General features: G+C 43.7%; 1 protein-coding gene across 1 annotated transcript; it reads left to right on the top strand.

Moving 5' to 3' along the window:
- Positions 1 to 21731: 21731 nt before the first annotated feature.
- LOC107805545 (uncharacterized) lies at positions 21732 to 23594 on the top strand. Its single transcript, XM_016629602.2, has 2 exons — positions 21732 to 22255; positions 23061 to 23594. Exons 1-2 carry the CDS (start codon positions 21869 to 21871, stop codon positions 23193 to 23195), a joined length of 522 nt encoding a protein of 173 aa, XP_016485088.1. The 5' UTR covers positions 21732 to 21868; the 3' UTR covers positions 23196 to 23594.
- The last annotated feature ends 3437 nt before the right edge of the window (positions 23595 to 27031 follow it).

Here is a 27031-nt window from a genome sequence, read left to right as displayed (position 1 = left end):
TATTATAAAATGTAAAAGTTTGCCTTTTCACGTTTTTGCTTGTTCATGGCAGAATGCATTGGCTTTTTGATCTTGACATAAGTGCTTACCCATTTTAAAATGTCTTACATGAGTCTTTATTTAGATAAGACTTGTAAATTAGGCCTTTAATCCTTTTATGACACATGTAAAGGTGACTAGTAAGTCACCTTAAACATAAAGGGAGGGGCTGCCACGATTCTTGGAATGTGACTTTATAAATTTTTATCCACTTATTAATTAACCGGGTAATGTTTCGTTATCCAATAATTAATCTATTACCCATATAATTTAAAAATTATCACATATACTTAAAATTCTATACTTTATATATTATACTATCGTGGTCATATGGTACCTTGCATGGTACTAATTTATAATTATCGGGTAATATTACTTGATCAGTATTTTAACCCAAATTGCTAAACTTTGACAAAAATTTGATTTCTTCGATTTTACTTTACCCTCTTACCTTCACGAGTTTACTCATCACTTGTTTGAAATATCATAATCCTTATAATCTTCAAATAATCTTTTCCTTGGATTGATGTCGACTACCTTACGACAAATTCAATGTACAATACTATATGGTGCAACATCGTCGTAACTTAATAACGCGAAGCGTAACATCACCGCAATATATATCACTGTAGAGCATAACATCGACATAATACTGCGGGGCGTAACACTTCTGATATGGCTTTCTGCGATGACAGGTCGTGGTGCTTCTAGGCGTAGGGACCTAGTCCCTGCATTTCGACAGGTCGTCACTGCTGCAAGAATGCAATTTGCTGTGATTGAGTCCGTTCGAGAGGGTCGTACTCAATCAATACAGGTAGGAGATTCTTCTCACGATATGCTCGTGAGTGAAGGAGCCTCTTCCTTACCGGTCCATCACCTTGTGGACAAGTCCTCTAATGGGGATGAATCCTTATCGAGGAAAAGGAGGAGGGCAGCGCTTGGGAAGGGCGTGACCGCTGATATTGGTGAGAAAAGGACGGGTGCATCGTAGATGGCACTGGTGCCCGCGTTTATGGCCGATTCCATCTTGGCGGGGAGGTCCCCCCAAATAGAAGGGGTTTACTAAGGAGGTGGTTCTATGCACTCCGCTGAGGATGGTGCATCGTCCAATGTCGAAGGGGGCCTACATATCTAAGGCTCGGGCTCGGGCTCGGGCTCGGATGTCGACTCGGGGGATGTTCGTTAGTTTTTAAAGCGTCACACTCACGTAGAGGTCAGAATGGAGGGTTCTGATCGACATATAGTTGTCCTTGGGGACTACAACTTGTTGTCGGACTGTGATCAGGTGGCGTCTGTTTTAGCTTCTTTATGTGTTGCCTTTAAGAACGAGGCACTTAGAGCGATGAGCGATATGGAGTTGTCTCGGAGCGTCTTGGGCATGGCCTTGCGAGTAGATATCTTACTTTTAATTTTGTCGTTGGTTCTGTGTTATTGTTTTTGGCCTATCCTTTTATTTTAACTTCACTTTTTTTTTGTGCTAGACCTTTATCATGGAGATCGAGTGCGATCGCCGGGAAAGGAAGAGGATGGCCATTTATGGAAAATGTCTTCTAAATATCAAAAATATCGCACCAAGCATTGTGTGATGGCCGACATCTACACTCAGGATCCTGACTTCCAACTGTTCCGCGAAGGGCTTAAACAGATTGATGATCAATTGACGTGTAAGGTCGAGGAGTTAAGGGAGCTAGAAGAGGACCTCATGAAGGCCATCGTTCGTAATAGTGAACTTGAGGCGTCCCTCAAAATGAAGGAAGATGAGCTCGAGCTAAGTAGGGGATAATGTCCTAGAATGCCGACCTCCAAGCCAAGGTGGCTAATTTGACTGTCGATCTGGATACGAAGACGGCGGAGATCAATGAGCTTAAAGGTGAGCTAAACGTGAGTGCCGATAAATTGGCGACTGTTATCTCTGAGGTGGCGGTCTTGGAAGATGCCCTCCATGTTTGTAGGTCGGAGCGGATCAAGGAGAAGAGGCGTCCGCACTTAAGATTGCGGGGCTTGAGGGGCGTGTTCAAGGGTTGGAGGCGGAACTATCCATATTGAACAAGCAAATGGATTCCTTGAAAGCAGAGGTCGTATGACGACAGTCGCAGCCTTCTTCATCTTATGCACCAGCTGACCCAGTCGTGCCTCGACGTCTATATGAGTTGTGGTTTCACGTTGAGGCTCAACTCAATGTGTACAAGGCTTTTCATGTTGATGGGAGGGCGTCTAAAGCGGAGCTTAGGGATGTACATGCCAAGGCTCGTGCGGCTTGTGAGGTATGCGGGTATGACCCTCTTACGCCTGACGGCGGTGATATCAACTCTGATGATGCAGACAAACTCGCCTCCGACTCTTGGTGTGAAGACGTGTATGCCACCGGGAATTATGTGTAGTATTTCTTTTGTACTTACTTTTTTCTTTGTGATTATTGTAAGGGTGTCTTTGAGCCCTTTGTAAAGACAACTATTTGTACCAAATTTGTTGTAGATGGAGGTCGTTTTTGGTCGTACATCTCCGAGTCATTTTCTTTGATTGATTTTTTTTGACAACTTCTGTCGTGGTTATGTAGCTTCGATGCTTTGTTGAAATGCTAAACTTATTGTATTGAGTTTAGTCGAACTCTTTTCAATGGCAAAGGCCTTAGCCATAGGGATATTGCTTTCTTGAGTTGGCGTCGAAGTAGTATCCCATTGCAGTTTGAGTGATGTCGAACTCATCTTTTATGTCGATGGCCTTAGCCATTGGGATGTTACTTTCGAGCTAGAGCCGAATTAAGATCCTGTCGTGATTCGAGTGATGTCAAACTTATTTTGTCGATGGTCTTAGCTATTGGGATGTTACTTTCGAGCTGTAGCCGAAGTAAGATCTTGTCATGGTTCGAGTGATGTTGAACTCGTTTTTATTTGATGGCCTTAGCCATTGGGATTTTATTTTTAAGTTGGCACCGAAGTAACATCCCATCGTGGTTCGAGTGATGTTGAACAAATTTTTCGTTGATGGTCTTAGCCATTGGGATGTTACTTTCAAGCTAGCGCCGAAGTAAGATCCCGTTGTGGTTCGAATGATGTCGAACTCATTTTTCGTCGATGGCCTTAGCCATTGGGATGTTACTTTCAAGCTGGCGCCGAAGTAAGATCCCGTCATGGTTCGAATGATGACGAACTCGTTTTTCATCGATGGCCTTATCCTTTGGGATGTTACTTTCAAGTTGGCGCCGAAGTAAGATCTCGTCCTGGTTCAATGATGTCGAACTCATTTTTCGTTGATGGCCTTAGCCATTAGGATGTTACTTTCGAGCTGGCGCCAAAGCAAGATCCTATCGTGGTTCAAATGATTTCGAACTCATTTTTCATCGATGGTCTTAGCCATTGGGATGTTACTTTCAAGCTGGCGCCAAAGTAAGATCCTGTCGTGGTTCGAATGATGTCAAACTAATTTTTCATCGATGGCCTTAGCCATTGGGATGTTACTAGAAAGCTGGAGCCGAAGTAAGATCCCGTCATGGTTCGAATGAGGATGAACTCATTTTTCGTCGATGGCCTTAGCCTTTGGGATGTTACTTTTAAGTTGGCACCGAAGTAAGATCACGTCCTGGTTCGAATGATATCGAACTCATTTTTCGTCGATGGCCTTAGCCATTGGGATGTTACTTTCAAGCTGGCGCTGAAGTAAGATCCTATCGTGGTTCGAATGATGTCGAACTCGTTTTTCATCGATAGCCTTAGCCATTGGGATGTTACTTTCAAGCTGGCGCCGAAGTAAGATCCCATCGTGGTTCGAATAATGTTGAACTCATTTTTCATCGTTGGCCTTAGCCATTGGGATGTTACTTTCAAGCTGGCGCCGAAGTAAGATCTTGTCGTGGTTCGATGATGTCGAACTCATTTTTCGTTGATGGCCTTAGCCATCAGGATGTTACTTTCGAGCTGGCGCCGAAGCAAGATCCTATCATGGTTCAAATGATTTCGAACTCATTTTTCATCGATGGTCTTAGCCATTGGGATGTTACTTTCAAGCTGGCGCCAAAGTAAGATCCTGTCGTGGTTCAAATGATGTTGAACTCCTTTTTCATCGATGGCCTTAGCCATTAGGATGTTACTTTCAAGCTGGCGCCGAAGTTAGATCTCGTCGTCATTCTAATGATGTCGAACTCGTTTTTCGTCGATGGTGTTAGTTATTGGGATGTTACTTTCGATCTGGCGCCAAAGTAGGATCCCGTCGTGAGGGTGGCGTTCTATTCTATTTGTTGGAGTGTCATGGAAGCCAATTTCATTCATATATTGGATATGCGTGTTGCTTTCGTACACATTATGGAGTGATTTTATTCATATAACGGATATACATGTCGACTTTGTACATATAAGGGAGATTTTACCTATTCCCTTCATTGCTCGGCTTGGAGATGTAGTCGGTAGGTGAGGCAATGAACAATACTTCGAACCTCGAGACATCCCCCTCGTTGCCTCATTAAAACCTCCCCGAGAAAACTCGATTGGGACAAAACCCGGGTGAGGGAAAAAGGGTACGGTTCGGGCGGTGTCTTTTCGCAGAAGTGGAAGTATTTGAGGTGGACGACATTCAAGTTATTTTGCAATAGTTTTCCTTCCATTGTTTCTAGCTGGAATGCTCATTTACTTGCTGATGTTGTGATTTTGTATGGCCCGACCCAATTTATTCCCAGTTTCCCTTCATTTGGGTCCTTTGTCGCTTGCATTTTATCCTTTAACACGTAGTCCCCGACTCTGAGTGGTTGTACTGTTGCCTTCTTGTTATAGTACCTTTCTGCTTGTTGTTTTTGGGCCACCATTATTATGTGTGCCATATCCCTTCGCTCTTCGACCTCATCCAGGTCTTTTAACCTACTTTCATTATTGCTTGATCCACTCTCATTGGAGTACCACAGGTTGTTCCCTGACCTCAACGGGTATGACTGTATCGGTGCCGTAGACTAATGAATATGGCGTATCTCCTGTGCTAGTCTTTGGTGTTGTGCGGTAGGCTCATAGCACCTCTGGTAGTAGTTCCGGCCATAGCCCTTTGGCGTCATCAAAATTTTTCTATAATATATTTAATATTGTTTTATTGGAGGATTTCGCTTGACCGTTGCCGGCAGGGGTGTGGAGAGTATCCGCTTTATGTGCCATTTTTTGAAGAACTCAGTCATCTTTTTTCCGACAAACTGGGGTCCGTTGTCGCAACTGATTTCTTTGGGGATGCCGAAGCGGCATATGATGTTTTTCCAAATGAACGTGATGACTTCTTGTTTGCGTATTTGAGCGAATGTACCTGCTTCCACCCATTTGGAAAAATAGTCAGTTAAAATCAAAAGGAAGCGTACCTTACCTCGCCCTGTTGGGAGGGGCCCGACGATATCCATCTCCTATTTTATAAATGGCCATGGGGAGGTGACGGAGTGCAGGAGTTCCCCCTCCTGGTGTATCATAGGGGCATTTTTTTTGGCATTTCTCGCACTTCTTAACGTACTCTGCTGCCTCTTTTTTCATAGTGGGCCAATAGTATCCTGCACGAATAAAACACTTGATGAGGGCTCATTTATCGGTATGGGCGCTACAGTGGCCTTCATGCACCTCTTTGAGCACTCGCCTTGTCTGATTGGGTCCGAGGCATTTGGCCAGCTGGCCACCGAATGTCCTTTTGTAAAGGTCGTGGCTTATGAGACTGTATCTGGACACCTGTATTCAGAGCTTTTGGCTTCTTTATTATTTTGTGGGAGTGTTCCTTCCTGTAGATATGATATAATACGATTACGCCAGTCCTAAGTTAAATTTATAGAATGTACCTCGACTTGGTCTATTGATGAGTCGAGAAGGGTGACCACATTTTCCTTGGTGATGTTTCTGGTTGCCGCTGCCAGCTTGGCAAGACCATCTGCTTCGATGTTCTTTGCTCGGGGTATTTGGTCGAATCGGCATTCGTCGAATTCTAGCAACAATTTGTGGATTTTAGTTTGGTATTTTTGCAACCTCTGTTCCTTAATTTGGAAAGTCCCAGTAACCTGGTTCACAACAAGTTGAGAGTCGCAACAAAGGATGACCCGTCGAGCACCATACTTGAGGGCCAATATTAATCATGCAATTATGGCCTCATACTCGGCCTCATTGTTAGTCATTTCAGGACATCGTACAGATTGATGAATCATTTCTCCCGTTAGGACCTTGAGCACGAGTCCCAGTCTCGATCCCGTCGCGTTGGACGCACCGTCGGAGTAGAGGACCAGAGGTCGGATTGCTCAGGTTAAGTACGAAGCGCTTCTTGCTCAACTTCAGGCAGTATCTCTATGCTGAAATCGACAACGAAGTCGGCGAGCACTTGCGACTTTATTGCGGTTCGCAGTTGGTATGTTATATTGTGCTCGCTTAGTTATATGGCCCATTTGGCTAGCCGACCCGATAATTCGGGTTTATGTAGGATACTCCTGAGAGGAAAGGTTGTTACCACCTTTATGGGGTGGCACTGAAAATATGGTCTAAGCTTTCGTGAAGCTACGACTAGTGCCAGAGCCAGTTTTTCAATGTGGGGGTACCTTGTTTCAGTGTCAATTAAGGTTTTGCTGATATAGTAAATTGGAGATTGCGTATCTTGGCTTTCTCAGACTAGAACCGCACTTACCGCGATTTCAGATACGCCTAGGTAGACTAGGAGGCACTCGCTTGGGTCTGCTTTGGCGAGTAAGGGTGGCGAAGACAAGTACACTTTTAGTTTTCTCAGGGCATTGATGCACTCTGCATTCCACTGGAGCCCATTGTCCTTTCTTATACATTAAAGAATTTATGGCACCTATCTGATGACCGTGAGATGAACCTCGACAGGGCTGTTATTCGTCCCGTCAATTTTTGTACCTGCTTTTTACTGGTCAGTGTTTTGGGTATTCCTTCGATGGCCTTAATCTACTCTGGGTTGACCTCTATGCCTCTTTGTGACACTAGGAAACCAAGGAACTTTCCCGAGGTTATGCCGAAAGCGCATTTTTCGGGGTTTAGTTTCATGCCGTACCGTCTCAATATGTCTAAGGCTTCCTTCAGATGTCCGATATTATCTTCTTTCCTCTTCTACTTAACCAACATATCGTCGATGTAGACTTCCATTGTTATACCAAGCTGGTTTTTGAACATTTTGGCGACCAATCTCTGATATGTCACCCTCGTATTTTTTAGTCCGAACGGCATCACTTTGTAGCAGTATGTTCCTTGGTGAGTGATGAAAGTGGTTTTCTTCTGGTCTTCTTCTTCCATGAGGATCTGGTTATAACCCGAATAGGCATCCAAGAAGCTTAGAAACTCGTGTCCTGCTATTGCGACGATGACCTGGTCGATGTGTGGCAATGGAAAAGAATCTTTTGGACATGCCTTGTTCAGGTCCGTGAAATCTACACACATTCGCCATTTCTATTTTTCTTTTTTACCATGACCACATTGGCGACACATTAAGAATATTTAAATTCCCGAACTGAGCCATTTGCGAGTAGCTCATCGGCCTCTTTACTGATGGCATCGTTAATTGCGTCGTTGAACTTCCTTCTCATTTTCCGCACTGGTGGATATAGGGGATCAACGTTTAACCTGTGGGTTGCAATATCTTTTGGAATTCTTGGCATATCTGCATGGGAGAAGACAAACAAATCGGCATGGTCAGTCAAGAACTTATGAAATTTACCTGGTTCCGAGAGGTTGTTCCCGATGTATGCCTTTTTTGTGTTGTCGTTGTCGTCTAGTAGGACGGTATCAAGATTTTCTATCATTTATTTGGATGGCTCAATAAAGTCGGGGTCTTTGATAACGTCTGTCTGCACGTTAGGTTTGGCTCCCGACATGGCTGATTGCTATGCTTCCGTATTTGCTCCTTTGAGTTGTTGGGTGTGTGCGCAATCTTGGGCGATGCGATAGCATTCTTGTGAGGTGCGGTGCTCCCCTCGAATGCTGAATATTCCCAATGGGGTAGGAAACTTGATCACTTGATAGAGACTGGAAGGGATCGCTCGCATGGCGTGTATCTACGGGCGTCCTATGATGGCGTTCTAAGACGTTTCCTGCTTCATGACGTGAAATGTTGTTTCCGGGGTGACTCCTCCGGCTAGGACAGTTAGCACAATTTCCCCCGAAGTCCACTCAACTGCATTATTTAAACCTGTTAGCGTTATACAGCGCGGTATTTTATTATCTTCGAGTCTCATCTGTACGAGAACTCGAGGATGGATAATACATGCACCACTACCATCATCTACTATTATTCTTTTTACATCAGTATCTGTGATACGCAAAGTGATAACAAGAGCATCATAGTGAGGGAAAGACAAACCGTCGGTATCTGAATTATAGAAGATGATTCTGTATTCGAGGTCATCATACCGTTCGTAAGTGATTGATCATTTGAGTTTATGTGTGGTGGTGAACTTGACATGATTGATCACTATGGCGTCACCCCCACCGAGGATCATCTGTATGGTATGAGCGGGAGAAGGTGATTTTGGAGGTCCTTGGGGTTGTTCGCATCCTCGGGCAAAGTTAGTCCGTCCTCGATCACTCAGCAGCTCCTTCAGGTGACCCTAGTTTAGCATTCGTACTACTTCCTGTCGTAGTCCTATGCAATCTTCAGTTTTGTGACCCTTTTCTTGGTGAAATTCGCAGAAAGCACTTGACTTCCGAGTGCTGGGGTCTAACATCATCTTAGGCGGCCATTGCACCTTTGGGTCGAGTTTCTCTAGGGTGTACATTATTTCTGAAGGAGAAACACAAAAATTGTGAGAGGATAGAAATGGAGGCATACCTTTCTCATGTCGATATGGTGCAATGTGTCGAGGAGGAGCATTCACGCGGCGTGGTGGAGGCGATACCGACATCCTGACGTAAGGTTGATGCCTTTCCCGACCGGAACAGGTCCCCAACTGATCTCTTCAACCGTCGTTACGTTGATCTTTCCTTGCTTCAGTTTGGAGTGACGTCAACTATTAGGTCGGATCGTTTAGATCGTCCTCATCAACTCGTACCTCGGCGCAGTAGGCGTTATAGATTTCTTCCCAAGTAGTTAGAGGGTATTACATGAGCCTGCTTAACAGTTTTTGGTCGCCCTTGACCCGTTTCCGTTTAATCTATTCTGGAAGGCTGCTACTACCATTCCTTCTGACACATTTGGCAAGCTCATTCTCACCATGTTGAACCTAGCTAAGAAGTCCCTGAGTCCCTCTCCGTGATCTGTCTTATGGCGAATATATCATTTAACCTCGCCTCTGCCTTTTTCGCTCCATCATAGGTGGTGACGCATTTGTCTGCCATTTCCTTGAATGTCGTTATCGAGCGTGCTTGTAGTTGAGAGTACCATGTCAAGTCTCCCTGTGTTAAGGTTTCGCCGAACTTTTTCAACAGCACCGATGGTACCTGTTCTTTTGAGAGATCGTTGCCTTTTACGGCTATAACGTAGTGGATGATGTGATCTTCTGGATCGGTAGTACCATCATATATCTTTAAGTAGGGCGGCATTTTGAAGGTTTTTGGAATGGTGTACGGGGCCGCTTCTTCACTGTATGGTTGCTCGATGAATCGCCCAACATCGCATTTTGGCAGCAACTTTGGAGCGCCTGGTATTTTGTCAACTCTTTCTTGGTGTTCTTTCATTTGGTCGCGGGGTGCCTTATTCTCATTTTCCATCTCCTCCATTTTCTTGAAAACAGCTTCAAGCGTATCATTGCATGCGTTATTAGCAACATAAGTGTTACTTGTGCGGGGGGCGTCTTGCTCACCTCGTTTATTGTGACATCTGCAAGTGTCATATCCCTATCATCCCTTTGGGTGGTTTTATCAAGGATGATGTTCAGAGCATTTGTTAGCCATTCTTCCAGTAGTCTTCTTACTACTGGTGGTGCCTCTCCTGTTGCAGATGTGGAGGCTTCCCTTTCGCTCGAAGTGGTCCCGCTCCCGTGTGGGGGAGGTAAAGTGTCTCCCCCGGGTGTGATGTTTGGTGTTTCATTTTTGTGATCTTCTGTGCTATCTTCATTGATGGTGTCTAGGAGATTGGTTGTGATGCCTACTATGGCTTTTAGCCTCGTATCTCCTTTCCCTGCCATTGTTGGTTTGTACCAAGCTCGGAAGAAGTGATTATCTCTTTTAGGAGTCTAGATGAAACTATAACCTTAGCTAGAGAAATCCCCACAGACGGCGCCAAATTGTTTGACCCAAAAGATATTGAATCCTTTTTGGTTAAATCAATTAAAGAAGATAAAATGGTTAATCTCAGCCAAGTATAATAAACTCTGGAATGAGAGACATGAGAGTGAACAAGGTAAGTAGAATCTATTGATCTCGTGGAACAGAAGGATTAAGTGTGTAAAAATTGATCACCACCAATGTCGAATAAGTATTACAAAGAAAGTTCTTAGTTGCAAAAAGTCTCTCTCTCACAAGGTTACTTCCCTCTTATATATATAAGGGCAACTCCCTTCTGAACCCTAAGAGACATATCATATGAAATATTCGAGAGTATATTTCTAATGCACCATGTTAGGCCTACGCTACTACAAAAGTCATACGTCCTTCATCCGTTATTGGTCGTCGTCGTCCTCCACAGGACGTCATGCTGTGAAGACCTCATCTTTTGTCGTTGTTTACCTTGAAAATGGTAATAAAAATTAAATTTGTAAATTGGATTCTAAAAATACGTGATCTATTCTCGAGCTAGTTTTAAGGGCAGTTTATATTAAGACTATGCAGTATAATGATAAAATACGAGTTAAATCGAGGCAGTAAGCAAATATTGGGGGCCTGTTGCCCGAGCGTGGAGCAAGTCGATGGAGGCCTCGGGGCCGAGGCTCGAGCAGGGATCGAGCTATCGGGGATAGTTGGGAAGGGATAACAAGCAGAAGTTTGATTAAGTAAGGCTTTTCACGGTCGTTATTGAGCTATATCACGAGGAGCTAGTTAAGAGACAATGGATATGAGGGTGGCTTCGAGCCAATTCTGAATGATAAAAAGGATGATTGAATATAAACAAATTCGAACTAAGGAGAATGAACAAATTAGAAAGAGAGAGAGAGGATATTACTGTTTTTCGTGGTCAAGTGGAGCTCTCCCTTACAAGGTGCTAGTGACCCCTTTTTATAGAAAGGGGGACGCCCAAACTTAGTATAGAAACTTTTGACATGACAAAAGAGATGGGATGTGACAGTCCGTTAGCTTCACGTCGAGTGAGGGCTGCCATTGAACTGCTCGAGTAGATCTGATCGACTCCGGGCGCACTTTTCGAGAGATCCTCGCGTTCGTCGGGCTTTAAGTAGATGTTCATTCTTGGCAAGGCACCGGCAAGTTTTGAGGGGGGGTGACTGAATCAAGATCCCATACTTCCGGGGCCATTCTTCGGGATATCACTTCCGGGGGTGAAAATCGGTTCCCAGGTTTTTACCGCACACAGATAGTCTACGTGTTTCTTAGAGGCGAGCGATAAGAAACGATATGAGCACATTATTTGTTGATCCTCGGTAGCGATATCATCCTGATGGCGCAGCCCTCCTATGATAGGTATCGAAGTACTTTCCTTTTCGCTTCTTCGAGGACACCCGAAAGGTTGTGACCTTTGGAGTTATTGCTATCGATTCAGTTTCTATGAACACATTGATTGTGCCTGCCGTTACACTTTTCGAGGGCGGTAATGGCGCTATAGGTTGCTTTGCTCTCCCTATAAATGGGGCTATTTTTGGTTACCTTTCTTACTCCCACTTCTTTTGATACCTATCTCCTTTCATGCTCTGCTACTTTGAAGTTCCACCATCTTGCCATGTTCGAGGCCCTAGGCTTCAAGTTTTTAAGCTATATATGTGCCCTGACTCCTTTTTTGATCCCTTTTTTATTAGACAAACCCATACCGCCGTGGTGCTACTTCTGTTTCTATTGCTATCAGCTCAGGGCGATGAGGCAAAGGGCCGACTCCTTCCGATTTAGGTGGTTCTCCTTTTGGATTATGCACCGCTGCTCAAGAGGGGGCTCGGATTAGACACTGCTACTCACCCTCTTCCCTCGGCTCGGCGCGTTGCACCCCTTTTAGATTCTTGGGGGGTACGGCGGTGGCTCCTACTGGTGGTTGCCTCCCGAGCCGGGGCAACATCCCAAGAAGTGGTCTAGCAGGATTAATATAGGCGGGCTTCTCTGTAGCCCGATTTTTCACCCAGCCACTTTTTGTTTTCCTTTCCCCACCTCTCTCCCTTGTGAAGATGCCATTATAAGGAATCGAGGTAGGGTCCCCAAGGGCCTCGGACTTGGAAGATATTGTCTTTGAGGTCATGCGCCCGAGGGGATGATGATAGAGATGCCGTAGAAAAGTAGGCTAGACCCTTAGGTTTTCGTTGTATGCATATCTTAGAAATTTTCTTCCCATGTAATGACCCCCTCGCGGGCCTTTGTAATCATGTGTAAGGATCCCTTGAGGGCCGTTGTTTATGTATTTCCTATGAATATGAATAAACTCCTTCAGACTTCTGCTTTCCTTGCTTTTGCTTTTGTTTTTGAATGTCCTCATGCCCTTTGAGGCTCTTTGAATGCTTCCTTCTACTCGCGGATTATCGACATCTGACTCAGGTGCTAGTATTTGGTCCGATAGGCCTGGGTTATATCCCCCCCCTCCCCGAGTTACTCGGAGATCAAGCGTTGAATTCCGGGACCTATGGGAATGTTATCTCGGACGAAAATTGCTTTCGAGTATCCGACTCTTTGTTGGCCTTCAATGTAGATATCCCCTATCCAGAATGTATAATTGGCATTTGTTTGTGCTTGGTTTCTCCCTCAAACCTTTGTGGAGCTTTTTGACTGATAAGATGGTTCTGCATAGGGTTTCTTGTGTCCCGACAAAAAAATGAGAACAGTAACATCAGGCTGCCGGATCATTATCGTAAAGGCGAGGGCGATGTCTTCGGACTTTGTGATGGCCCTCGAGAGGAGGCCCGACCAAGGGCTGGAGGTTTTAGGGATACTGGTGGCTTTTCGAATACAGCCCTAGGGCAGAGATTTGCCTGTGACAGGGTCATCCCGACCGATGTTTGGGGGTCGTTTTGTATGAGCGTTTGTTAGGAAGCAATTGCATCTACTGGCCATCTTTCTTTGGCGGAGGCCTTTGTGTGCCGACTTGTGTTAGCAAAGGCGTTGCTGGCCTTTACGAGTTTTTATTTACGGTGACAGGGACTTTCCAGGCCGGTTATTATACTAGCGCAGGATATGCTGCTGATGGCTAGTGTCCTTGGTTGCTTTCGCACCCTTGGGGGTCGTCGGGATCTGCTTTTAACGGCTGTTTTATTTGGGGAAGGCGGAGACCGGGCCCAGGCGAGTCAATATACCCCGATGTTGGCACCACGCCTTCGATATCCTCGGCAGTTATTTGTAAGGACGAAGGGATGTCCTTCGTGCTGCATGCCCTGTGTTCCACCGGTTCTATCTGTGATGAAGGTGAATTCAACAGTTGTTTTTTCCTTCCTCCATTGCAGGTGTTGTTGGCTTTGGATGGTCCCTCGGGGGTGTGGATGCGCCTCCTTCTGAGGCTGTAGATCTTTAGGCGGGCGGCGTTGATAATGAGATATGTGGTGTTCCGGAGCCTTTTATCAAGGCGAGGCCGCTTTATGCTTCTGAGGAGAATGCCTCGACTAAGACAGGTGCCTATGGGGCCCTTTATATCCGGGGATGGGCCCAAAATATGGGAGCTATTTGATGGAGCAGGTGGCGTTTTGCAATGCGTGCTTCGCCCCTTCTATCTTTAGGGCTTACCCTCCCCCTTTTCAATTTATATCAACTGTAGAAAAAGAGTGGGTTTTTTGGAGTACCTTAAGAGAGATGTTGATTTCGCCAGAGCGGCTCGTGGGGAGCTAAGAGCTCAAGTGTGGGATCATGCTCCGAAGGGGGCGGATGCCTCGGATAAGGTCTTTGTCTCTTCAAGGCCCGACTCCCTTTGTGTCAGCGTAAAAGACCGGTCGGATATGACTGGGAAACCGAGGGACACCGCTGACGTCCAGGCTATATTGGAGTGAGCCTTCGACTGAAGGCAGAGAGTCGAGGAATGTGTCTGTCGTAGATATGGATAGGGGTACTCGTGTTGGCGCAAGGGGTTCCGTCGTCCCGGAGGAATTGGCTCAATCAAAGAGAATAATCAAGGCGCTTGATTATTTCTTGTGGAGGGTGAAATTTTGGCATGTTATGGCTTCCTTTGGTGCGGAGTGTTGATTCTATCGTTTTGTCATTTTGCTTCTGATGCACGCGGAGTATGCCTGTAGATGGAGAGTGTGCCCTTTTTTACGTACACAATATATAAGAAGGAATTTGTAATTTTGTAACTTTGGTACCTTTTTCTTTGTTAGTTGCTCTCGACTGGGCAGGCCAATTTTTGGATGCACGGAGGGATCCTAGTAGGCTCAGAACTGACCGAAGGTCTTTAGGCACATTTTTTTATGTGAATGGGTTTTAGGGCTTTCGCGTTTGGCCTGGCTGCTTTGGCTTGGCCTCTGAGTTGTGCTCTGACTTCGATCTTTCCTGTTCTTTGATTTTTTTGTGCCTGTATGGGCAGGTAGTAGTTGTTTTCATCTTCTACCTTTGGGCATTTTGCCTTTCAGCTGTCTTTTGGGTCTAGTCACATTTGTGACCCGAGCTGCAATTGTTTTTCGGTATTTACCCCGGTCGCATGGGCGAATGCTGGTGGCTTTTCGTGCCTTGGGTCGAAGTGACCCTACGGATACGTGGCCTGGAAATTTAATCCACAGATGGCGGTCTCTTTCGAGTCGTGCCCTTAGGCATCCTGCAATCCAATTATGTTGGGTCCGGTCTTTGAGTCGTACTGTGACTTCGAGCTTCAATTGATTTTCGAACTCTTCCCTGCCTGTATGGGCGGACAATGACGGCCATTTGTGTTCTTGGTTGAATTTGACCTTGCGGGCACGTGGTCTAGAGATCTGATGATGGTATCATCCGGGCCATGACCTTAGGCATGTTGCATTTTAACTATCTTGGGCCCAATCTCCGAGTCATGTTGCGACTTGGGCTGTAATCGACCCTTCAGTTCCTTCGATTCTCTGGCTGGCGATGGTGGCTTTTATTCCTCTCCCTTAGGCGTCTTGTAATTTCTGGGTTCAGTCTCCGAATCGCGTTGCGATTCGAGCTGTGATTGACCCTTAAATTTTACTGAATTTCTGGCGACGATGGCACTTATGCCGCGCCTGTAGGCGTATTGCGTTCTTCGGGTCCAGTCTCCGAATTGCGTTGCGATTCGAGCTATGATTGACCCTTAAATTTTATTGAATTTCTAGTGACAATGGCACTTATGCCGCACCCGTATGCGTATTGCAATCTTCGGGTCCAGTCTCCAAATCGCGTTGCGATTTGAGCTGTGATTGACCCTTAAATTTTATTGAATTTCTGGAGACGATGGCACTTATGCCTCTTGGTCGTTGGGACCTTTTAATACGTGGCCCATAGGCTTGTGTACTTAACTATTTTGGATCCAGTCTCCGAATCGGGTTACGATTCGAGCTCATTTTAATCCTCAAGTTGTCAAGATTTTTAGCTGGCGACAATGGCTTTTACGTTGTCTGGTCATAGAGACCTTTCAGTATGTGGCCTGTAGGCTTGCTTAGCTGGCAACAATGGCTCTTACGCTGTTTTTTGCCTATGGGCTTTGTGTAGGCTTTGTATCCGCTCATTAAGGTCTTTTTGTAATATTTTGCCTGACCCGTTGTCGGTTCTAGAGGAACCTCAATTTCAAGTCATTGTAGGCGATGATTCGACCACCTCGTAAGGTTCATATCTCGTAGGTCGAGTAGATCGACACTTTGCATTTTTTGGAGCACACATTGTCGGGGCTCATTTATGCCTATGGAGGGAAGCCTGTTTTAACCGGTTCTTTCCGAAGTATATCGAAGTAATGGCCTGCGATTTTTTAGCAACAGTCGGGCGTCCCCGAGTCGCGTTATTTAGGTTGTATCAGTCGTTTCAACCGTAGTCATATGCATTTGGCCGTAGCCATTTTTGATCCCTTAGTGATAGTTTAGGCGTCTACGTCAAGGGCATGCCCTTTAGGGATTCTTACAAATGCGACGTATAGCCTAAATATCGGGATTTTCATGCTTGTTGAGGTTTACAATTTTTATCATGCCTGTTGAGGTCTTACAGTTTGTCATCCCTGTTGAGGTCTTACAGTTTGTCATGCCTGTTGAGGTCTTACAGTTTGTAGAATATATCTAGTTGTGCCGAGGCTGCCCGTTAAGGTCTTACAATTTCGGATTTTTCCAGTTGAGTGGCGATTGATAGCAACCTCCGAGTTATTGAGTATGTTTAAGCTTGAAGACAGCTTCTCGTGAGCTCGGAGTTGCCTTCCAAGGGCTTGCTGAGCTCGGTGTACCGACCTTGGGGTCGTGCAAGTTGTCGAATTTGCTTACATTGAGTCTCCGATTATGTCGGATCAGTTTAGTCTTGAATACCTCCTTTTGTAAACTTGGAGTTGTATCGTGAGGGTTTCGTGAGCCCGGAGTCCTGACCTTGGGGTCGTGAGGGTGCTGAACCGTTTAAGTCTCCGAGTATATCGGATCTGTTTAAGCTTGAATACCGCTTTTTGGGAAACGAGATGCTGGAAGATATTCTCCGATTCATCAGCATAGTATGCGTGTTATTTGTGTCGGGCCGGCTTATTTTTCGTCGAGTATGGTTGCTTTGATGATTGATCCTACTTCGAGAGGGAGCCTTCCTTTTCTTTCACGGGAGAAAAATGGATACTTTTTGATTGATTACCCGATAATAGTACATGCTTCCGCCCGGGTGGATTTTGACTACTTTCACCGTGTGGCCCTATACGCTGTCTTCCCGTAGGAACCTTCGCTTTGGCGTTTCTCTATCTCCTTTGGATTGGGCGGCTCCCAAGGGGAATGCCCCTCGCCACTTGTAAGTTGGCCGTTAGGGTGGCTTTGATCAACCCTTTGAAGTTTTCCCTTTTAAGTAGTTTTGCTGTCGTTGCCTCGTTACAAAACCTTGCCGGTAAAAACCCTTTCCTTGTTTTTGGGATAAAAAACTTGGTCAAAGGAAAAGAGTGCAACGGGTATGCTTCGGGGGTCTCGATTTCCTCTAATAGCGTCAGTGTCCCAATTTCTCGGGCTGGGTTCCTGCATGGGGGTTAGTTCTTTATTCTAAAATAAAAAAAAGAAAGGGACGTACCTTAAAGTGAGGCAGGCCGGCGGCGCCTCGGGGTCGGTTTATTATGACCACCCAAGGGTGAATATGTGATGCGAATTTCATTTTTATCAAACCCGACCGGGGCCGAGGTCTGATTCACCCATTGGCTTTTTTGGGAGCAGAGGCGCAAGCGTTGGCAGCATATCGTGTATGGCGAATATTTCTCTTGCCGCATGTTGCTCCCCATAGATGGTTTTGATCCCGTCCTTTGTTGAGAATTTTATTATCTGATGGAGAGTGGATGGTACCGCTCTCATGTAGTGTATCCATGGTCGCCCAAACAAGGCGTTATATCTCATATCTCCTTCGATGACATGGAATTTGGTGTCTTGGGTTGTGTCGGCCATGGTAATTGGAAGGATGATTTCCCCTTTCGTTGCCTCGCTTGCCATGTTGAATCCATTAAGGACACAAGTGGCGGGTACGATCCGTTCAGTTAGCCCGAGCTGTTCTACCACTCTCGACCTAATAATATTGGCCGAGCTACCTGGATCCACTAGTACATGTTTTATCTGAAAAGAATTTACAAGGAAAGAGATTACCAGGGCATCGTTGTGGGATTGGGATAGATCCTCGGTGTCTTTTTCACTGAATGTAAGGGCGTCTTCGGGGATATATCCCCGAGTCTGTTTTTCCCTTGTGATGGATATTTTTGTTTTCCTCATCATGGGCTCCTGCGGGGTATCGGCGCCTCCCATGATCATGTGGATGACGTGTTGTGGTTCGTTTGCCTCGTTTTTCTTGGTCGCCCCTTGTCCCAAAAATGATTTTCGGCTCGATCATTGAGAAATTCCCGAAGGTGCCCTTTGTTGAGTAGTTGGGCCACTTCTTCTCGTAATTGGTGGCAATCCTCGGTTCTGTGACCATGTGTATTGTGGAACTCATATACTAAGTTGTAATTCCTCTGCGACGGGTTTGACTGTATTGGTCTAGGCTACTTGGCGTCCCTGATTTTGCTGATAGCGAACACGATGTCTGATACGTCGACGCTGAAGTTGTATTCCGACAAGTGGGGCGCGTTCATCGGTGCCATGTTTCGATCGATCCTGGTTCTGTTTACGAGCCCTCGGGGGTCCTGTCCTCGATCTATCCTCCGATCGTTGCGGGGTAAGTTACGCCTGGGGGCGGTTCTTCTATCTTCGAGGTATGGTTGGTACCTGTCTTTGTTTGGTTTTGTCTCATTTGCCAGGAGTCTGTTGGGGTATACTGAGCCTGAAGGGGACCCCAGCTGGTCATCCTCGGCCCTGATCTTTGACAGGTATCGGTTGTGAGCGTCCGACCAGGTTACGACTGGGTATTAAATTCTGCTTTAGTTGTTTTGAGGCCATCGAGCTTCGTTCGTTCAGGCCTTGGGTGAAGGCCTGCACCGCCCAATCGTCGGAGACTGGCGGTAGCTCCATTCGTTCCATCTGGAAGCGGGATACGAACTTCCGCAACATCTCATTCTCCCTTTGCTTGATTTTGAAAATGTCGGATTTCCTTGTTGCTACCTTGATGGCTCCGGCATGTGCTTTTACGAAGGAGTCTGCTAGCATGGCGAATGAATCTATGGAGTTGGGAGCCAAGTTTTGGTACCACATCATGGCCCCTTTGAAAGTATTTCTCCGAATTTTTTCAACAACACGGACTCAATCTCGTCGTTTTTTATGTCGTTGCCTTTTAACGCACAGGTGTAAGCAGTGACGTGTTCGTTAGGGTCGGAAGTGCCGTTGTACTTAGGGAGTTCCGGCATTCTGAACTTTTTTGGGATGGGCTTTGGGGCCACTTCCTCGAGGAACGACCTTTGAATGAACTTCTTTGAATCTAAGCCTTTGAGGACTGAGGGCGCACCTGGGATCTGATCCACCCTGGAGTTGTAGGTCTCGAACTTTTTATCATTGGCCGCAATCATTTTCTCTCCTAATTCAATCCTTTTGGTGAGGTCCTCGAGCATTTTTACGAGGGCGGGATCGGCCACCGATCCGTTGTTGCTTGACCTTTCGAGTATTCGCTCGACGGGGGAGCTGTCTTTGGTGCCGTTGTGCTTGGGGTCCTCGGGTGGCTTTGCAGCTGAGCGATGGCCAGTTGTTGTGCCTGCAACATCTCGAAGATAACGTGAAGACTAACATCTCGTTCTTCTTGGGACGGGGTTTTTTGTGCTTCCTGTTGGTCGTCGTGTCTTACGTTTATGTTAGTGTGGGAGGTTTCGTCGACTTGTTGCGCGTCCTGTGAATCTGCATCTGCTAGGATCGGTCTGGGGGTGGTATCAGGATTCAGTGGAGGTTCTCCAGCGGTCGGGACAGCCACGCCATTTTTCCCGTGATTTTCGAGGTTGTTGTTTTCGGCTCTGTTTATCGAGCCGGACATTTTAGCCTGAAATTAGAAGGACAAGAAAAGTGTGAAGGGTAACGTGCGTTTATCTGACGAAACCAGCAAGAAAATAATCACTATTATTTTTAGCACCACGGTGGGCGCCAAACTGTTTACCTTGAAAATGGTAACAACAATTAAATTTGTAAATGGGATTCTAAAAATACGTGATCTATTCTCGAGCTAGTTTTGAGGGCAGTTTGTATTAAGACTACGCAGTATAACGATAAAATACAAGTTAAATCGAGGCAGTAAGCAAACCATGGGGACTTGTTGCCCGAGCGTGGAGCAGGTCGATGGAGGCCTCGGGGCCGAGGCTCGAGCCGGGATCGAGCTATCGGGGACAGTCGAGAAGGGATAACAAGCAGAACTTCGATTAAGTAAGGCTTTTCACGGTCATTATTGAGTTATATAACGAGGAGCCAGTTAAGAGACAATGGATATAAGGGTGGCTTCGAGCCAATTCCGAATGATAGAAAGGACGATTGAATATAAACAACTTCGAACTAAGGAGAATGAAAAAATTAGAAAGAGAGAGAGGATATTATTGTTTTTCGTGGTCAAGTGGAGCTCTCCCTTGCAAGGTGCTAGTGACCCCTTTTTATAGAAAAGGGGGACTCCCAAACTTAGTATAGAATCTTTTGACATGACAAAAGAGATGGGATGTGACAGTCCGTTAGCTTCACGTCGGGTGAGGGCTGGCATCGAACTGCTCGAGTAGATCTGATCGACTCCGGGCGCACTCTTCGAGGGATCCTCGCATTTGTCGGTCTTTTAGTAGATGTTCATTCTTGGCAAGGCACCGGCGGGTTTGGGGGGGAGGCGACCGACCCAAGATCCCATGTTTCTGGGACCATTCTCCGGGATATCACTTCAGGGGGGGATCGGTTCACCGGTTTTTACCCAACACACAATCCATCCCTAAATTGACATAGAAATCTACAAAATTGAGAAATTATTTTTTTATTATTTTTGGGTCAAATTGATTTGCTTGTTTAAAATAACGCACTATAAAATCAACTGTACCATTTTACAGGAAAACAACATATCCCACCGATTCCTGAATCGGCACCATGGTTGACTACAAGTCATAGTTTGTATGAACTCAATTTGTTGCTTAGTATTGTATCAATTTTTAGTCTTCAAAAATTCCTTTAATTTATGGTAAGGACTTAATTTGTCTTTCATCCGGCATATAAACCCGAGTAATTAACTTCTCTTTTTCCTCCTACCCTTTAACTGTCTTATGAATTTCCACAGAAAACGACCAACGAAGGGAGGCTTGAAGTTCGGTGGCCAAAAAATTGAAGTTGTTCTGTTCATGTTTTTCCGGCGAATCTCTTGGTATTGCGGAGACAACTAGGTAAAAGGCAATCAAATGAAATGCTCTACTGAATTTTTTATCTTTTTGGTGAAAATTTATTAAAACGCTAATTTATTACCTCTATAAATGCGGTGAATGCTAGAAGAAGAAAAAAGATAGGGAAGGTGCACCTTTGGACTAATAATGGAATCAAGACATTGTACTTCGTGAGATAATAAAAAGCTCTTCTTGTAGTTGAAATGTAGACATTTGAGTTTTTGTAGTAAGTATAGATTAACCTTTTAGGAATGATTGGATACTTGGATGTAGGATGTAGTAATCGAGATGTAAAATTTTTAGAGAAATGAACTTTTTACTTTTGGATTTAACTCTGTCTATTAAATTTTGACTTTGAAATCTCTGAACCTAAAATACTTCTTTGGTTCCACTTGATGTGACATAGTTTGGAGAGGTTAAATTCACTAATTTTCGATATGAATTTGGATATAAAAATTTTACAATATTTTTAAAAACTGTATAAAAAATTACAATAATTTTTTAATTTAAAAGTATTTATAGAAACAAAGTCTGTGAGCCGAGGGTCTCCTGGAAACAGTCTCTCTACTTCTTCGGATAGGGGTAAGATTTACATACATTTTATCCTTCCCAAATTCTACTAGTAAAATTCTACTGGGATGTTGTTGCTGCTGTTGTTGTTTATGTTGTTGCTATAGAAACAAAAAATTTGCTTTAACTTTCCGATTCATAATCGTGTCATATAAAATGAGACCAAGGAGTGACTAAAAACAAGACAAGCACACATTGTCGTAATAAAAATTGGAACTATCAAAATGGTCGTAACACGTGAAATCATAAGGAGTCTTTTTGTGTTGGTTGGGGCCAACCTATATTGTAACGGCTACTTTTTCATCTTACAACCAAAAGGCCAAAGGGTATAGTGGTCGGTCAAAACTGAAAACTACTTTCTCATATGAAAGTAATGGGCGGTCCAATGGTGATGGTAATTGAATACTTAGAGTCGTCATTGTCCAGAGATCTTCTCTGCAAATTCCCCGACAACTCCGCTTACGATTTCGACTATTCTCAGAGCTCCATTTGGTCCCCTTTGGTCCCTCCTCCTCTGTCATCTTCCAACGACCGTAGTCTCAGTTTGGGTCTTTCCAGAAAGTTGTCGTACGAGGAAGAAGCAGCCGCCAGCGGCGGAGTCATCGGCTGTATCAAGAGGAAGTTCTCTAATGTTTTGTTTGATAATCTGAAAATACACCACAAGTTGAAGAAGAGAAAGAGGAAGGGCTTTGATTTTTCTCCTGTCCCATCTTCTTCTAAGCTTACCACCACTACTACAACGCCAAGAAAGGTAACATATTAGTATATATTTGTTGAGTTATATAGTGTTTTAAATTGGGTATAAAAAGGACATGTGCTCATAAAGGTCTTTTGATTCCAAAAGCAAAAATAGCAAACAACACAATGGAAGCAGTTACTCAACATAGATTGATTCGAAATTTGACTCAAATCCAATACATAAGAAATGTAGTTAACTGATTCTTCTTAATGAATAGATTTGATTGCAACTACACGTATGGAATCAAAGGTATTAAACGGAAAAGGATAGTATGAATCATATAACTTTAAGGAAATATACGACCAATTTTTATAATTTAAAATAGAGTCAGAAGAAATGGTTTAAGCTGTTTATATTTATCACGCTGCCCTTATTGCTTTAAGGTTTTAGAATGGATGTTCATATTCTTTGACAATACATGTCTTTGAAATTATGTGTATTAATAACAAGTGTGATCTCATTGTTACAAAGAAATAATGCGTGCAATGCTATATTACATTCATTGGCATCTCGTTGAGAAGTTTCTTTGTGACACAGTAGGTCACAGATTCAACAGCCTCTTACAGAAATGTAGGGTAAGACTGCGTACAATAGACCCTTGTAGTCCGGCCGGCCCTTCTCCGGATCCTGCGCATTAGCAGGAGCTTAGTGCACTGGCTGCCCTTTATTATTTTCCTTTGTTCTAATAAATCTATTCCAGAGAAAATAAACTAAATTGCATAGTCAATCAATGAAGCAGTGCGATTCCTGCAGTATCCTCTTTTCCGATTTGTAAAATCTCATGTCTAGTTAATTTACAATACATTAATTCGTGCAGGGATGGGCTAAGGTGCTGAAAGCAGCTTCTAAACATTTCAAGAAGAAAAGCGAAAAGAAAGACTCCATAGGTCGTCTTAATCTTTCCAACTGTTTAACTGAAAATAGTCTTTCGCGGAGTTCTACGTATCCATAGTGTGTGTAAGTTTGTTTTACCCTTTGATGTCCTCTGTAGGTCGACTCCATAGGTCGTCTTAATCTTTCCAACTGTTTAACTGAGAATAGTCTTTCGCGGAGTTCTACGTATCCATAGTGTGTGTAAGTTTGTTTTACCCTTTGATGTCCTCTGTAGGTCGACTCCATAGGTCGTCTTAATCTTTCCAACTGTTTAACTGAGAATAGTCTTTCGCGGAGTTCTACGTATCCATAGTGTGTGTAAGTTTGTTTTACCCTTTGATGTCCTCTGTAATCGGGCATCTTTTGAGGTGCTTCACGAGTTTTTCTGCAGTCTAAGGTGTACTTTTATTAATCCATGTGATGTGATGGCAATTTACCATTGTTGCTAGCTAGCAAAAGATCAAGCTTGATAAATTAGCTTTCCAACAATCTGATTTATTAACAGTTTGACCTGATAGTGCAATCCTATGGAGATGAGCTACTCTCCATATTTTCATTTTCAACCTCACAAGCTGGTTATCCTTGTTAAAGCATTTGTCATTAATTTCTTTCCTGGATTCCCAATTAAGCTCAATGATGCAATATGCCAAACTTCAAATATATGAAATCAATCAATTTTGACTTCAAATATACGAGCACTCGTTTAATTATGAACCACCAAGAGTATTTCACACTGAATTTGAGAAAGAAAAAATAATAGATTGGATTGGAATCCTAGTGGGTCCAATCCAACTCTTCTCTGCATCCAAGTGGTGCAATACTTTTCCTCTTCTTGTTCTAGTTGGCCCATCCCTCCCTTCGAAAAAGGAAAAAAAAGGAAACGAAAACATTGAGAGAAGAGAACAGGAAACATTGCTCTCTAAAAACTACCCTTAAAAAATATACATCATATTTTAGTATATTTTCCTTCAAAGTTGAGATGAATTAAACGACATCAATCGATGCGTAGCAACTTTTTTAGACTTCAACATAGGGATGGAGTCAGGATGTGTTTTACCAGAGGGTTAACATAAAAGGCAATGAAGTATTGTGAATGGGGCTCTAACACAGTATCTCGTACAAATTTTGAACTTTTTGACTATTATTTGGTGGTCTACGACCAAGAGAAGCGAGATTTTGACAAATTCATTCAAGAGTTTGATAGATGAACCATTCCATTTCTTGATTTCTCAATTGGATATTTCGAACAAAATGTTGCAAGACAGGGATTAGACTAACAATTGGACTACATTTTCCCATAGTAGCTCAGGAATGAGCAAACAACAACAATAATTACGCCTCAATCTCAAATAAAGTTGGGATAGGTGATATAAATTCTACTCAAGGAATGAGCATAAGAAAGGAAATCCTACCAAAACCTCAAGGGTGATTCTTCAAACTTATAGTTGCAGGATAAAGAACTTATAAGTCCGTTTGTTCAGGCAATTTTGGATAAGTTATAAGACTTATCTTTTGTGGGGGTCATAATCATATACGGCATACGCTATTACTTTGTGTTCTCATTTTGAAAATAATTAACATTTTGTTTAAGTTGATTACTTAAGACTAATTTTTATGAGATGTCATATTCGAATTTCTATGTGTCATGCGCCTGGGAGTAACAACGACATCTTGAATGCTTGACAAGTTGACATAAAGAAAAATAAATTATTTAATCACATAAGGTTAAGTGATTAAATTGTTATGGCATCTATAAAGTCTGATTATCTTATTAAAGTAGTAACCCGACCCCATAAGGAGGTAACTATTTTGATCAGATTAATTAATAAGAAAATAAAACTTTCAGTTTGAAGAGTATCTTATGCCAGTAGGTACAAATTATTTTCTAGCTTTATTTTTGTTTACTTAAAAATTTAAAGAAATGTTGTGCATGGTTTGCCTCTACCCACAACAAGGTCTAGAATTTACTTGATATTGGTAATTACGCGGTTCACTTTGATGGTTTGTATTTTATAGCTTATATATGTGCATCATGTTTTGCAGCTTTCACAACTTTTTCTAATGCTATTTTCAATGAAATGCTTGCGTTCTAATGCTTTCCGGTGAGAACTATGTTGAACGGACAGAGAAAGTGTTTACCGTGAAAATGGTAATAACAACTAAATTTGATTATGAGGTTCTAAAAATACGTGATCTATTTTTATGCTAGTTGTTTAAGCAATGAATACTAAGTAAAAGATTAGAAGGCAAAATTATAGCTTAAAACGAGGTAATAGTCAAACCGAACGGCTAGAGGTCGGGGCCTCGAGCTGCCGTATACAAGGCCTCGAGGTCGAGTCTGGAGGCCGGCTTAGGGCAATCGAGGGAGGACTAACACTTTATGAGAGCTACGGCGATGACTCTTTATGATCAATGATAGGCAATAAATGATGAACAATAAATAGAACACAATAAATATAAGCAATAAATGAAGTAATGAGATCAAGAGAATATGTTAGAGAGCAGAGAGAATATTCTTGTGTATTTAGTATTGAGCAACAGATATTTCCAAAATGACAAGGATCTCCTTTATATATGAGGGGGAATCCCAACATAGTACAAAATGTTTTAATTACAAAGATATGGGACTGGTACAGCCATTTAATGCATTGATTCGCTTTTTGACTAGCCCACTAGACTTGGCCAGCTATACGTACGCGCCTTGGGAACTTCACCTTGATCCACCGAGACCACTAATTTACATTGCCTTGAGGCCGATCATTACTTACACTACCTGGAAGTCGATCACCGAGAACCCTCGGAGTCGATCACTGAAAATTCTCGAGATGCATTGATGATCGTATAATCGAACCGTCGATTTCTACCATATATAGATAGTCCCCACATTTTCTAGAACAAAGTGCTAGGAAATGATTTTGAACTCCTACTCCTTAAGCATCATCATCATGACGTCAGCCCATCAAGCATTCAATGCCATAACTCAAAAGACGCACAAGGGTCGCCGTCAAATACGACTATTGAGAAGCCCACGAACCGCTATTAGTTCGTCATTTCCGCTGCCCACATTGCTTCTATAAATGCATCAGTCGTTTGAAATTCACACTTTTACAACATCTTCAAGATTTCAAGCTAAATCCATCCCCTTTCACATTCATTCTTCTTCCGTTCTTGATTCTCTGCCTACTTTCTCAGAAAAGCCTTTCCACCACCATGGCCAGAACTTCCAAGACAGTTCCTCGGAAAGACGAGGCTACCTCTTCATCCCGAACATCCAAAGGAAAGCCCAAAGTGATACCCACCGTTGAACAGTGCACCCCTACCGAATTCAACATGGCGAAGGATTTTTCCATCGACAGACCCTCGTCTACACCGGGCCGATGCAAACATGTGTCCTGGTATATTAGCATCGTGACCGATATAGGGAAAGTGAAAGAAGACTGTCAATGAAGGGAGGCAGTGCTGGTTGAGATCCCTTGTTCTAACGAGAGCATAACGGACCACAGGGCTAGCTTCCTTTATATATATACATACCCATTCACTTTGGGTCCGATCAGTTCTTCGAACCCTTCTTCCCCGGTGATAGATCCGGTTATTCTTGACTTCTATGACAAGTATCGAGTAACGCTTGGCCAGATCTATCCATCTTTCTGGAGGATAATCTACATGCTCCGCTACTTTACCAACAAGGTCGAGGGTACGACCTTTACCCTCGACCATTTGATTAGATTGTATAGCCCTCGATTTTATCGAGGTTTGATTAAGCTTCACCCTTGGTCCAAGAAGCCATTTTTCTCGAGCATCGATAAGGACAAGGATCGAGGGTAGATGAGCAGGTTTGTTCGAGTGAGGACCTCGGACATCATCCTTGCCGAAAGGATGCCCTTCCCGGAAGAGTGGAACACGCAGTGTAAGTAC

This window comes from Nicotiana tabacum, chromosome 11 (assembly GCF_000715075.1).
Source record: "Nicotiana tabacum cultivar K326 chromosome 11, ASM71507v2, whole genome shotgun sequence".
NCBI classification, from domain to species: Eukaryota; Viridiplantae; Streptophyta; class Magnoliopsida; order Solanales; family Solanaceae; genus Nicotiana; species Nicotiana tabacum.
The sequence above is the reverse complement of the archived record's forward strand: the minus strand, read 5'-3'. Positions and strand labels throughout refer to the sequence as shown.

Excerpts from the sequence above, each read along its gene's own strand:
- LOC107805545 (XM_016629602.2), top strand. The coding sequence starts at position 21,869 with ATGAAAGTAATGGGCGGTCCAATGGTGATGGTAATTGAATACTTAGAG. Across the intron at positions 22,256-23,060 it reads CTACTACAACGCCAAGAAAG|GGATGGGCTAAGGTGCTGAA; the intron begins GTAACATATTAG and ends TAATTCGTGCAG.